Source organism: Littorina saxatilis, linkage group LG3 (assembly GCF_037325665.1).
Source record: "Littorina saxatilis isolate snail1 linkage group LG3, US_GU_Lsax_2.0, whole genome shotgun sequence".
In the NCBI taxonomy this organism is placed as follows: Eukaryota; Metazoa; Mollusca; class Gastropoda; order Littorinimorpha; family Littorinidae; genus Littorina; species Littorina saxatilis.
Genome location: NC_090247.1, coordinates 5,127,983 through 5,140,872, shown reverse-complemented (window position 1 = coordinate 5,140,872; position 12,890 = coordinate 5,127,983). Strand labels below are relative to the sequence as shown.

Below are 12,890 nucleotides of genomic sequence, written 5' to 3'. Positions count from 1 at the left end.
TCTAGTCAGTCGCTTAGTTACCAGTTTCCCCACCGTCTCATGTTTTAGTTGCGAACAAGTAATGCTTTTGTACACAGACCAAAATTTGACCAGACTGTGGGAAATAAAGGCGTGTAGTGGTACGTGTGTTTACATGAAGGGAGCGTTAGTAAAATACTGACAGAGATTTCATACTGCTAGACTAGAGTTACAATTTATTATTTCCTTTTTTGTCATTGTTGAAAACAAAACAAAAAGAATGCCCTGTTGAAAACCCATTTTGAAGATTGACAATGATAATACGGCACTGCCACTTGATGAGTGGTTTAGATATATAACAGTTCGCCCGCACAATGTGCTATTATAGGCCATTCTGTTTAAACTTGACGAAAACATTGCGGTTCAGGTTTCCGAATGAGTGTACGCACGCACCATTTTTTTGTCAAACCAAACTCGTCTCAACTTAAACCCGTTGTATAATGGCCTCTTGCTGACGACTGTACTTTTCCATTTCTTTGGATGTGTGTGTGTGTGTGTGTGTGTGTGTGTGTGTGTGTGTGTGTGTGTGTGTGTGTATGTGTGGTAAAGGTACATTGTTTAAAAACAGTGCATTTCGTAGGTCAGACCTGTTGCAGTTGCAGAGTAGTACACGAAGCATTTGCACACTATAACTACCACTTTCACGAAGTTTTTCACTTCAATTGAAAGCCCATGATAGCGGTACGATATCAAAATAGAAAAGCTTAAAAAACAATGATACTCGCCGGGATCATTGTCGTTTTTCTACTCCTCAAAAGCTCAGCAAATATTTCGGCTGTCACTGTTTACAGTCAGGATGATTGTGGGCTATATTCAGAATTTACCAATCATCCTCTGTTTTACCCCACCCCGTGTCATCCGGGTTGCTCCAAAACAAAATCATCTGCTTCAGGAGCAGACGACAGAAATAATAGTATACATCACGTACGGTCATGATCTGTGATGATATTGTCAGTTTATAGAAGTTTTGTCCCCAGTTCACAGCGTTCAGTTGAGATCGTCTGTTTCTTCACACCACGTGATCAATGTAGCCACCCCGTTTTCCAATGACAGACTGCATCCTCATTGCCATATTGTTCATTACATTGGGGAATGTTTCCTGTGGGATGTTCTGGATTTCTCTGAGAATGTGGTAGGTTTCTTGGTCTGGGGTACATATTAGCGTATTAGCTTACATATTAGTTTATCCATTTCTCGGTACTGATGTTTCAATGTCTTTTGGGGTACTTTTTGGGATTTGTAATGATTATGCACATGATGAAATTGTATTCAAATTTGCTCCAGTAATGACTTACAAGTTACCAGTTTTACACGAACGTCTTGCGAGGAGTGAATCCATCATTTAATATCCGTGCAGTTGTTTGCAGTCGACCGTAGCTTTGGTTAGGGTATTGATCACTTGGCAGTGCATTTGTACAGTGATCAAATACTGTAACAAAAGTGTGCATGCTATTATCTTTGACGCATCTGTCCTTCTGTTTTAGACTGAGTGGTTAGCACATCACGACCAGCGCATACTGATCACCAGCGGAACTATCCGTTCTTCTTCTTGGACGAATAACACGTACAACAAGTTTTGAAATGGCAGAAGGTGGGGGTATACAAAACACCCCAAAGAACAAGGTCACAGATAAAGATGCGGAGAGGGACAAGAAGTCATCAGCGCGTGCTGATGGTATTAAGGACGACCGAGAGAGCAAATACCCTACACGTTCTTTGCATGAAATGAACAATGACGGAAATGACAATGACAGCAATATAAAGAACACACAGAAAGAAAAACAACAAATGTTTCTTTCTTTTGACTTTTGTGAGTCTAAAAAAGCTATAAGTAATTCCCTGCATTCAGATGACGGTAGTCCCAGAAATGGTGCCACCAACTGTGAATTGACTGTGGACAAACAAGACGATGGCAATCCCAGTAATAAGGATGAAGAAGGTGACGTTTTAAAAGATCCTGTTGGCTCAAACATTGCTGCTGATGAGAATCAAGGCGGAAAGCAACAAAACTTGGTTGGAGTGCTGCCCAAGTTGAATCCTGATATATCAAAGACGACTGTAAGTAATGTAACGGATTTAGGCGCAGAGCCAAAAGAGGGAGACCCTTGCCTTTTAGCAGTAAAGAATCAGGTAAGCCTTGCCTGTCCAGGTTCCAGTTTGGTATACCACGCTGAGTATCCAGAAGGAAAGAATGTCCTAGGTGTGAATGTCGTTCCAAACATTCCGAGAGAGTCAGCACCAAAGATGCGACCTGGGGATGAGAAAGTGTTGGTGACCCCTCTCCAAAGAACAAGTCTTGCTAAAAACCTTCACAGCTACGGTGACACTCGCTTGCAAAAAGACCCTTTGTCGGATAATAAAAGCCCTCCGGAGGAAGCAGCAGATAATAATAAGCACCTCAATTGGAATACAGAACCAAAACATGATGTTGCTAGAAGCAGCATTCTGTTTATGGATCAGAACAACTCACCGTCAGATGCATCAAATTCTGAGAAACAACGGTCCCAAAGTAGAGACCAACTCAGTGCAGCAGTGATGGATAGCACTGCAAAGGATTCATCAAACATTCTGCCGACTCCAACAGCTGCGCCGTCAGGTGGTCAGAATAGCAAAGATTGCGGAGTTGTTCCCGACGTAATTGCCGCAGCGAGTGGAAACCTTTCACAGTACAATGCAGTTTCCATACACAATGAAGAACCCCAAAGCGACGACACAGTAGCAACTTCTACGTCCACTATCCCTAAAAGACTCCCAGAACTCCAGCCACACAGTCGTGAGGATGACAGTGGAATTAGCTCGGATGAGAGTCACAGCGGACTTTCAGGTAGCCCAATGTCTTCAGACCCGCCTGCTGCTGCTTCTCTCGTGTCGCCAAGTCATGAATCTTCAGCACATGCCCCTGGAACCACAGAGCACGAATATTATCAGTCATCCACAACACTTGTTGGACGCCCCAAGGCAGAGTCTGGTGACGATACGCTTCTGACAACAGTTTCAATCTTTGGTTGCTCAAGGCTTGATGCAACCCTTCAGCGTACGTCACTAGCTCTGCCACAGTGGACTGCAGCATCAGCGTTTGCGATTCGCCTTCTGATTCAAATTGGTTTACTAAGACAAGGTCTGGTCGGTTTCGTCATTCATTTGCCCACGTTTGTGCATAGGGAGGTTTTTCCAACGCCGTCTGGAACTGATTATAATAGAGGTATGGTTTCCTATTCTGTGAACGAAGATCGGTATTTGTTAGAGGATCCTCAAGATCTGTCAGCTCGAGGTGCTGTTGGCAGGCTGCCATCAGTGACATCTACGTCAACTTCCCCGTCCACCACAACGACAGTCACAACAGTCTTTGCCACCTCAACCACAACAGCCAGCAGAACTTACTTAGACAGCTTTGAATCAGCAACGCAGACGGGAAGAATAAGCACCGTGCCACTCACAAGCCAGCCACAACAGGAATCGTCAACTCCGGCACAACCTGCAGCACCGTGGCCAGCTGTGAGACATCGACAGCCCATCTTTGTTCCTAGCCTTGGCCGTTTTGTTCTACTGAGATGGGAATTTGAGGTGGACGGTCATGTTACTATGGGTCATCAGAACATGACGGTCAACCTGGCTGATGGTGAAGAGTTTACGGACCAGACCGATGTAACGTCTGAAGAAGGTGAGTTTGGTTTTGTGCTAGTGGGAGGGTGAATTAAACACAAGAGACATATTTATTTATACTGAAATTGCAACTTGAAAATAGTTTGATACTACTCAGGGCATAACATACAAATAATGCTTCATTTGGATGTTCGAAATAACAGCTATTCGCCATGCTAGCTGATTTCAAGTTTGAATTTTTGTATTGGTCATAAAGAAAATATATGTATGTTATACATAACATACATATTATAGTATAATCTTCATAAACTATAAATACACCCCTGGTGTATCCGTTTTATAACTGGGTATATTGCAGCCTTAAAGACGAGCACGCTTGAAAGAGACTTTGGAAATAACTGTCCCTCACGGACTTTTTATGTGTCTTCTCCTTTCTTTTTCGCGTGTTTGATGATTCTGTTTGGTCGGTTTAAGAATAACTACCAAATGAGAATGCTGATAACAAAATGAAATGATAACAGAATGTGAACAATCAACCTGTACAAATTCAAAAAACTGCTCACTTTCCAAAATTTAGAATAAAAAAACAAGAATGAAAGGTTATTGATACGTCTAATTTATGACAAAACTAAACGTAACACTTACTGTACTTCGACCCAGTGATCTCCTAATTGGACAGACAGAAAACAGTCCACTTAAAAGACCAGTGGGTCAAAATACAGTAAATTTATGCAACATTTTGTTTTGTCATAAATTAAACGTTCCAATAATCTAGCGACCATTTAGGAAGAGAGATTTATGCGTTACAAGTCTCATGACATTTAGGACAAATCGAATCATTTAATGAGTGTGAAAATCGTATGCTGATTCAATGTTGTTGTTGTTGTTGTTGTTGTTGTTGTTGTTGTTCGAATATGTTCATGTGTAAACCTCCTTTTCTTCAGCAGCATTACTTTCGTTTTGTGTAGATAATTAATCTTCATGTTCCGATTGCGACAGTTGCCCTGTGATGTTTCTTTCATAAGATTGTGGATTTTGTTTTTGTTTTTAAGACACATTTATGTCAGCGAACCAATTTTTTTTCTCTATGTCGCTATATTCTAGACTCCTGTTTTATAGACCATCAGTAACTGAAGATTTTTATGTTATGTTCGTTTCAAAGCATCAAAGACCAACGGTATAATAATGGGGTCACATGCGCAGTTAGGTTTTATCGAAATATGTTTCGGGCAAACAGTTCTTTACTAAGATGCTAAGTAAATATTTTACATATATATAAACAAACACGGTAGACACACCTGTGTGTCTGATACGTACCTCCTGTAAAAACATATCTGCTAAAGTGTGAGAGTGATGTTTGATGCCCACAGCATGTTTGAAAATGTGCTATGGCGAGAGCACATGCAACTTATACCCGATTCCAGACGCAAGACTGATTGTTCTACCAAAGATTACGAAGATCACTTCCGTCCAGCCTTTTAATGTTCATAACGTACTAGCTGCAGATTACTGAAGATCGTATGCAAAAGAGGGACACATTCACTGTTTCTTATACTTCATTCATTCCTTTTCTTGCAGACACAAACGGCCCCCTAGAGTTCCATTTTGCTGCTGATCTCCAAATTCTTGACTTCAACGACGATGTCTCACAGGTGAAAAAAACTAAACAAAAGTAATTTAAACTGATAATATTATCGGCAATTAGCAAAAACAGATAGACGAAAGATTGAGAACTGGAAACAATAAATTATACATTTAAAAACCATGTATAAATGGCAAGAGAAGAAATGAAAAACTCAAAAAAGCTCAAGCGCCAGTCACATAAGAGCTGCCACACTTAAAACATTTCTTAGCAACCACAGTAGTTTTCAATCACACGAATGAGGTTGTTACTATGTAGTTGTGTGACAAGGTGACGCAGTAGTCCTCATTTTTCACAAAAGCTACTACTCAAAGGTGTCTGTTGTCCTTGAGCGCTGAACTGTGGGGTTAAGAGAGCGGTTTGTAATAAGATCTGACTGCTTTTGTTCCCAGTGGGCTTTTGTGAACTTTTGAATTCACATGGCTTCTAACTTTGCCTAAGCTCTCTCTTGTTTCACTGGTTTGGGCTTCTTAGGTAATTTTAGCATTTTGTATTCACGCAGTTGGTAGCTTGAAGGGGGAAAAGACACAACTATTTAGAATAGTTTAATTTCCCGAATGCGTTTAGCAGAGACAAAGTTTGGAGAACTCGCACTTTATCTAATATGTAAAATATGCCCTTTTTCTCTGTCTCTGCAGAATTCATCAAATACCAGTGGAGACAGAGAGATTTCCTTGAATGAACTGACTCAACTCTCAGAACATCAACTGATGAGGCAGATATTTCAACGTTCTGGATGGGGACAAGGACCATTGGATGATCCTCTCTGCTCAGTATGCCGCACACAAATGGTGGACATCATCACCTTCCAATGCCACCATCGAGTCTTGTGCAACGTGTGTGTCAGAACGTGTCGTCGGTGTCCACGACATGGCTGCCCGAGACCGCGGATTGAATTCTTCTACCGCTTTGACATGGTTGACGACGATGCTGATAGCGATGCTGATTAAGTGGTGGCAGAAAACAGATTGTAAGAGGAGACACTGAGATTAATGTTTGACATAATACTCTTGCTGAAATCTAAGCGACCGAGTTGTCTCCCCCTTTCTTGATTTTGCTGTCATTGAGCGTATTGTTATTCCATTTTAACCATTTATTGTTAGTACCGACTGATTTCAACCCAAAATGTATCTGTGTTGAAGGTCTTTTACAGAATAGTCTGACATGTATGGCCGATCAACTGTAATATCACCCTCGTTTTTTATAATGCTAAAAATGTCAGTTATGTTTCTTTTACCGGCATGTTGAGAACTGCAAGAAGGAAATTGAGCTTTACACAACCCACATGACAGTCAATTTTAGGGACGGAAGTGCATAACTAGGATTTTCTTGGCGATGCTCACGATTAGGCGTCCTCAACGATCACGAAACGTTTTATTCAAAGAAAAACAAGTCGCGTAAGGCGAAATTACTACATTTAGTCAAGCTGTGGAACTCACAGAATGAAACTGAACGCACTGCATTTTTTCACAATGACCGTAGTCCGCCGCTTGTGCATAACGGAGTGAAACTGACGAGCCTGTTCAGCGCGGTAGTGGTTTCGCTGTGCTGCATAGCACGCTTTTCTGTACCTCTCTTCGTTTTAACTTTCTGAGCGTGTTTTTAATCCAAACATATCATATCTATATGTTTTTGGAATCAGGAACCGACAAGGAATAAGATGAAATTGTTTTTGAATCGATTTCGGAAATTTAATTTTGATCATAATTTTTATATTTTCAATTTTCAGAGCTTGTTTTTAATCCAAATATAACATATTTATATGTTTTTGGAATCAGGAAATGATGTAGAATAAGATGAACGTAAATTTGGATCGTTTTATATAAAAAAAATTATTACAATTTTCAGATTTTTAATGACCAAAGTCATTAATTAATTTTAAGCCACCAAGCTGAAATGCAATACCGAAGTCCGGCCTTCGTCGAAGATTGCTTTACAAAAATTTTAATCAATTTGATTGAAAAATGAGGGTGTGACAGTGCCGCCTCAACTTTTACAAAAAGCCGGATAGGACGTCATCAAAAGTATTTATCGAAAAAAATCAAAAAATGTCCGGGGATATCATACCCAGGAACTCTCATGTCAAATTTCATAAAGATCGGTCCAGTAGTTTGGTCTGAATCGCTCTACGCACACACACGCACAGACAGACAGACAGACACACAAACACACACACACATACACCACGACCCTCGTCTCGATTCCCCCTCTATGTTAAAACATTTAGTCAAAACTTGACTAAATGTAAAAAGGACCACGCAGGTTTTCAGAGCAACGAAAGTGGGCTAGTGTTTGCATATATATATATATATATATATAAATGTACTCATAAGACCTTACAATTGCGATGAAATCATTTAAGCATTCCCGGTCCATTGTCACGATGTTTGTTAGTGGCATGCAACAGTGCCTTGGATTGTAAAATATGAAAATAAACGTATGCTTTTCGTGTTTTTACAAACTAAAATTGAACATAAAGATGGAAGGACAAATCTGCTATTATATGTTCAATCATACATACATCGCTCTCTCTGTGTGGCTCTGAGTGCGTGTGCGCGTGTGTGTGTGCGTGTGTGTGTATGTTTATCTCCACCTATAATCTCTTCAAACCACACACAGTGTTTTTGCAAAACTTAAGCATACAATCAAAAACGATCTACGGGTTTTAAATAGTATGTTACTGCTTTGATATACATCTGTATTTGACATTTCTAAATGTTTGTACGTGTTTATTTTGTCATGTCGTAAATATTGTACATTCCAAGTTACTGTTAAGTTTGATATTTTGATTTATTGTGCTTTCCGTTGTGCCTCACTTGCCAAGAACAGGATGTTAAAAATAATTGTTTGGTAAGTTTATTACCGTCGGGGAGAGTATAGGGTGGGGTTGGGGTGGGCTCGGATCTGGGCACTTGTATTTTGATCACACGATTGTTGAATACAAAATTAAATACAATTAACGGTCGTGAATTAAATGCTGCAATTGTTGTGTTTTCTTTCGTGTTTTCTTTATCATGTATGTTGCTGACATACCTCATTTATCATATAATTATACTGCTGTGTTTACTAGAAATTACATTTTGCGCTGTCACCGTTGTTTTAGATTGTCCGGGCGAAGCTCAATCTTTTAAAGGGTTAACATGTTTTATATAGGTGAGCATTTTTAATTTGACTTTTGTTTTAAATGGTTACCGCAAATTTCATATACACATGTTTTGCCACTAAAACACGCAAGAAGTAACAGAAACAAACCTGTTTTGCATGGTTTCTTTTTATGTCTCTAACATTATTTGCAAATATCGAAGAAAGAGAGATGGATGCAATAAAAGACACAAACGAAGAAAGTGACGTATACATGGACGAACATGTTTGTGAGTATTAAGATCTGTATGTTTAGCACCTCAATCTTAGACATTTTGCAAGATCATTTAAGACCTGTATTTACATATTTGTGTGCTCTGCTTTGTGGTCCACACATTTCTCAGGGATTGTTTCCAATTGTTAAAGGCTTTCATTGTGTTCATGTATTGTTAATGGGATGATGATGTGTGTGTGTGTGTGTGTGTGTGTGTGTGTGTGTGTGTGTGTGTGCGCTTGACTACACTGCTATCTTCCAATAAAATCATGTTTATAGTGCAAGAATGCATTGTCGTTATCCCTATGTCATGAACACTTTACATTCTTTAGATACTGATGAATACTTTAGATCATGATGAATGCTAATTGGCATATGCTGCTTCACCGAATACGTTGTTAGTATAGTATTTGGTTGTTAAGCATGTAGTTCTGTGTTTTGTAACGTTGTCACAATGATATATTTACTTGTGTTCAACACAAAAGTGCTAGTCCAAAAGCTTTACTATATATGTTGCTCTTCCGTCTTCCATCTGTGTGCAGTGTTTGTTTTAGTTCGCTGTTGATATTATTCCAAAGTCTACGATAATTCTTTTTTGTAGACCAATTTTGAAATCCACAGTGGCTGATAAAGAGTGCAAGTGAACCAAAGAATATACATGTACAGCTTCAAACATTAAAGTATGGAACTGTTGAACTGAATACTTGTTTAGGTGCGTGTGCGTAGGTGCTGTTTTTCTTTAACCTTTGCCGGATGCCGCTTTTGACTACACACTCCCGACGATGCGGGTTTGTCTGAACCCATACATTTGAAAGAGGGTTTTTACCGTTTATTCCTCTAACGACGATGCGGGTTTGTCTGAACCCATACATTTGAAAGAGGGTTTTTACCGATTATTTCTCTAACGACGGGGTGGGTTCAGGGAAACCCACAGCGCTACTTCAGTGGTTGCATCGAGTTTCTCCCTTCACCGACCTCTTGCAGGGGAGGGAGAGGGGGAGGGAGAGGGGGAGGGAGAGGGGGAGGGAGAGACTGAGAGAGACTGAGAGACTAAGAAAGAAAGAGAGAGAGAGAGAGAGAGAGAGACTAAGAAAGAGAGAGAGAGAGACTAAGAAAGAGAGAGAGAGAGACTAAGAAAGAGAGAGAGAGACTAAGAAAGAGAGAGAGAGAGACTAAGAAAGAGAGAGAGAGAGTCTAAGAAAGAGTGAGAGACTAAGAAAGAGAGAGAGAGAGACTAAGAAAGAGAGAGAGGGAGACTAAGAAAGAGAGAGAGAGAGACTAAGAAAGAGAGAGAGACTAAGAAAGAGAGAGAGAGAGAGACTAAGAAAGAGAGAGAGACTAAGAAAGAGAGAGAGAGACTAAGAAAGAAAGAGAGAGAGAGACTAAGAAAGAGAGAGAGATACTAAGAAAGAGAGAGAGAGACTAAGAAAGATAGAGAGAGAGAGACAAATAAAGAGAGAGAGAGACTAAGAAAGAGAGAGAGAGAGACTAAGAAAGAGAGAGAGAGACTAAGAAAGAGAGAGAGAGACTAAGAAAGAGAGAGAGAGACTAAGAAAGAGAGAGAGAGAGAGACTAAGAAAGAGAGAGAGGGAGACTAAGAAAGAGAGAGAGAGAGAGAGACAAAGAAAGAGAGAGAGAGAGACTAAGAAAGAGAGAAAGAGAGACTAAGAAAGAGAGAGAGAGAGAGAGACTAAGAAAGAGAGAGAGAGAGACTAAGAAAGAGAGAGAGACTAAGAAAGAGAGAGAGAGAGAGACTAAAAAAGAGAGAGAGAGACTAAGAAAGAGAGAGAGAGAGACTAAGAGAGAGAAAGAGAGACTAAGAAAGAGAGAGAGACTAAGAGAGAGAGAGAGAGAGAGAGAGAGAGAGAGAGAGAGAGAGAGAGAGAGAGAGAGAGAGAGACTAAGAGAGAGAGACTAAGAAAGAGAGAGAAAGAGAGAGACTAAGAGAGAGAGAGACTAAAAAAGAGAGAGGGAGACTAAGAAAGAGAGAGAGAGAGAGACTAAGAGAGAGAAAGAGAGACTAAGAAAGAGAGAGAGACTAAGAGAGAGAGAGAGAGAGAGAGACTAAGAAAGAGAGAGAGAGACCAAGAGAGAGAGAGAGAGAGACTAAGAAAGAGAGAGAGAGACTAAGAAAGAGAGAGAGAGAGTGAGAGACTAAGAAAGAGAGAGAGAGAGACTAAGAAAGAGAGAGAGAGAGAGACTAAGAAAGAGAGAGAGACTAGGAAAGAGAGAGAGAGAGACTAAGAAAGAGAAAGAGAGAGAGACTAAGAAAGAGAGAGAGACTAAGAAAGAGAGAGAGAGAGACTAAGAAAGAGAGAGAGAGAGAGACTAAGAAAGAGAGAGAGAGAGAGAATAAGAAAGAGCTAGAGAGAGAGAGAGACTAAGAGAGAGAGAGAGACTAAGAAAGAGAGAGAGAGACTAAGAAAGAGAGAGAGAGACTGAGAGAGAGAGAGACTAAGAAAGAGAGAGAGAGAGAGAGACTAAGAAAGAGAGAGAGAAAGAGAGACTAAGAAAGAGAGAGAGAGACTAAGAAAGAGAGAGAGACTAAGAAAGAGAGAGAGAGAGACTAAGAGAGAGAGAGAGACTAAGAAAGAGAGAGAGACTAAGAAAGAGAGAGAGAGAGACTAAGAAAGAGAGAGAGAGACTAAGAAAGAGAGAGAGCGAGAGACTAAGAAAGAGAGAGAGAGAGACTAAGAGAGAGAGAGACTAAGAAAGAGAGAGAGAGAGACTAAGAAAGAGAGAGAGAGACTAAGAGAAGAGACAGAGAGAGAGACAGAGAGAGAGAGAGAGAGAGACAGAGAGAGAGAGACAGAGAGAGAGAGACAGAGAGAGACAGACAGAGAGAGACAGACAGAGAGAGAGAGAGACAGAGACAGACAGTCAGATAGACAGACAGTCAGATAGACGGATAGACAGACAGACAGACAGACAGAGCAACTGACAACAGACATACAGACAGAGAACAGACAGAGAGATACGGACAGACAAACAGAGAGACAGACAGTCTCTTGGAGACAAACAGGCAGACAGACACTGTTCCGCCGCTTTGGTAATTATGGGTGTAGCAGAACCCGCGCCGTCGGCAGAGGGATAGTTACAATCACTACTACTCTTTAAAAGTATGGGTATGTGTGAACCCGCGCCATCGGTAGTGTTTATGTAAATTATCATAATCAATTAATTCTGATGTTTTGTCATGTACACACTAAAAATTTGCAGACAGAGAGCAAATTAGGTGTGTGAGAGATACTTAAAATTTCAAAACAATACCTTTAATGGTTCCAGAGTTACAATGATTTTAGTGTGTCTCTGGGTACAGGTGAACCCAGGAAGCACGGCAAAGGTTAATGCTTTGGTTTAATTGTGTTTGGGAAGTCAACGGGAGAGGGGTGGTGTACGAAGCACTATTGCAATTACATTTTTTTTCTAAGATATTTAGATCGTTTTGCTGTTGTAAATTAGATTTGATGATTTATAATTATATTCTTGCAACTTTTTATTTTGGATTTTTTTAAGCTGTTGAATGTGTTTAACTTAAAAAAGAAAACTAGTATCAGTTAAAATGTTTGTCAGTTTGTTTTGTTCGGAATTTATCTTTGCCATAAATGTGTGCATTTAAATGATGTATGCGTTTCTTTCTTTGAAAGTTGCTCGTGGCTGAACTGCTTAACTCTACATAATAGTTTCTAAGTCCAGGTATTCTTCAAGCACTATTATTCACTGTGCAAACGTTAGTATTATCTGCATCTGTGTTTAGTAGACCATGTGATGTGTTCAAAGACTTTTGTCTTGATCATGTATCTACTTTAGAAAAGAAAATATGAGTATAGCTTGCAAGACGTGTACTTTTGTTTATTCTTGCCTTGAAATTCATGACAATTAATTTTCCCTGAACCTTAATGTGATATTTGAATACGTGTAACAACGTTTTGCTCGCTTAAAATCAAAAGGTTGCTCTGAACAAAGTTTTTCATAATCCAACCAAAGCAGAAGCCAAAAGTTGTTTTGATTTTTATCTGAGGCGGATTAGTATTTTTCTTTTTACTAAAATGAAGTAATAAGGTTAAAAGTTTTGTCAAATGTAGAATACCTTATACTTGGTGGTTTCTTTTCAGGAAAACGTCAGTATGCAAATTCGCGATTCGAATTTATGCACAACATTTATCCGACCAACATTCTCCTGTGTAAAATGAAAGTAACGGAAACTAATAAAATGTAATTACTGTAACTGTTGTGATGTAACTGATTTCATTGAACACTTCTTTTTTGAAT

The 12,890-nt window shown here is 39.7% G+C and overlaps 1 protein-coding gene across 1 annotated transcript; it reads left to right on the top strand.

Moving 5' to 3' along the window:
• The first annotated feature begins 1,508 nt into the window (after positions 1–1,508).
• On the top strand, positions 1,509–6,826 carry LOC138961431 (uncharacterized). Its single transcript, XM_070333077.1, has 3 exons — positions 1,509–3,679; positions 5,200–5,273; positions 5,902–6,826. The coding sequence occupies exons 1-3, from the start codon at positions 1,600–1,602 to the stop codon at positions 6,211–6,213; spliced, it is 2,466 nt and encodes an 821-aa protein (XP_070189178.1). The 5' UTR covers positions 1,509–1,599; the 3' UTR covers positions 6,214–6,826.
• Positions 6,827–12,890: the final 6,064 nt, after the last annotated feature.

Excerpts from the sequence above, each read along its gene's own strand:
- LOC138961431 (XM_070333077.1), top strand. The coding sequence starts at position 1,600 with ATGGCAGAAGGTGGGGGTATACAAAACACCCCAAAGAACAAGGTCACA. Across the intron at positions 3,680-5,199 it reads CGATGTAACGTCTGAAGAAG|ACACAAACGGCCCCCTAGAG; the intron begins GTGAGTTTGGTT and ends CTTTTCTTGCAG. Across the intron at positions 5,274-5,901 it reads TCAACGACGATGTCTCACAG|AATTCATCAAATACCAGTGG; the intron begins GTGAAAAAAACT and ends CTGTCTCTGCAG.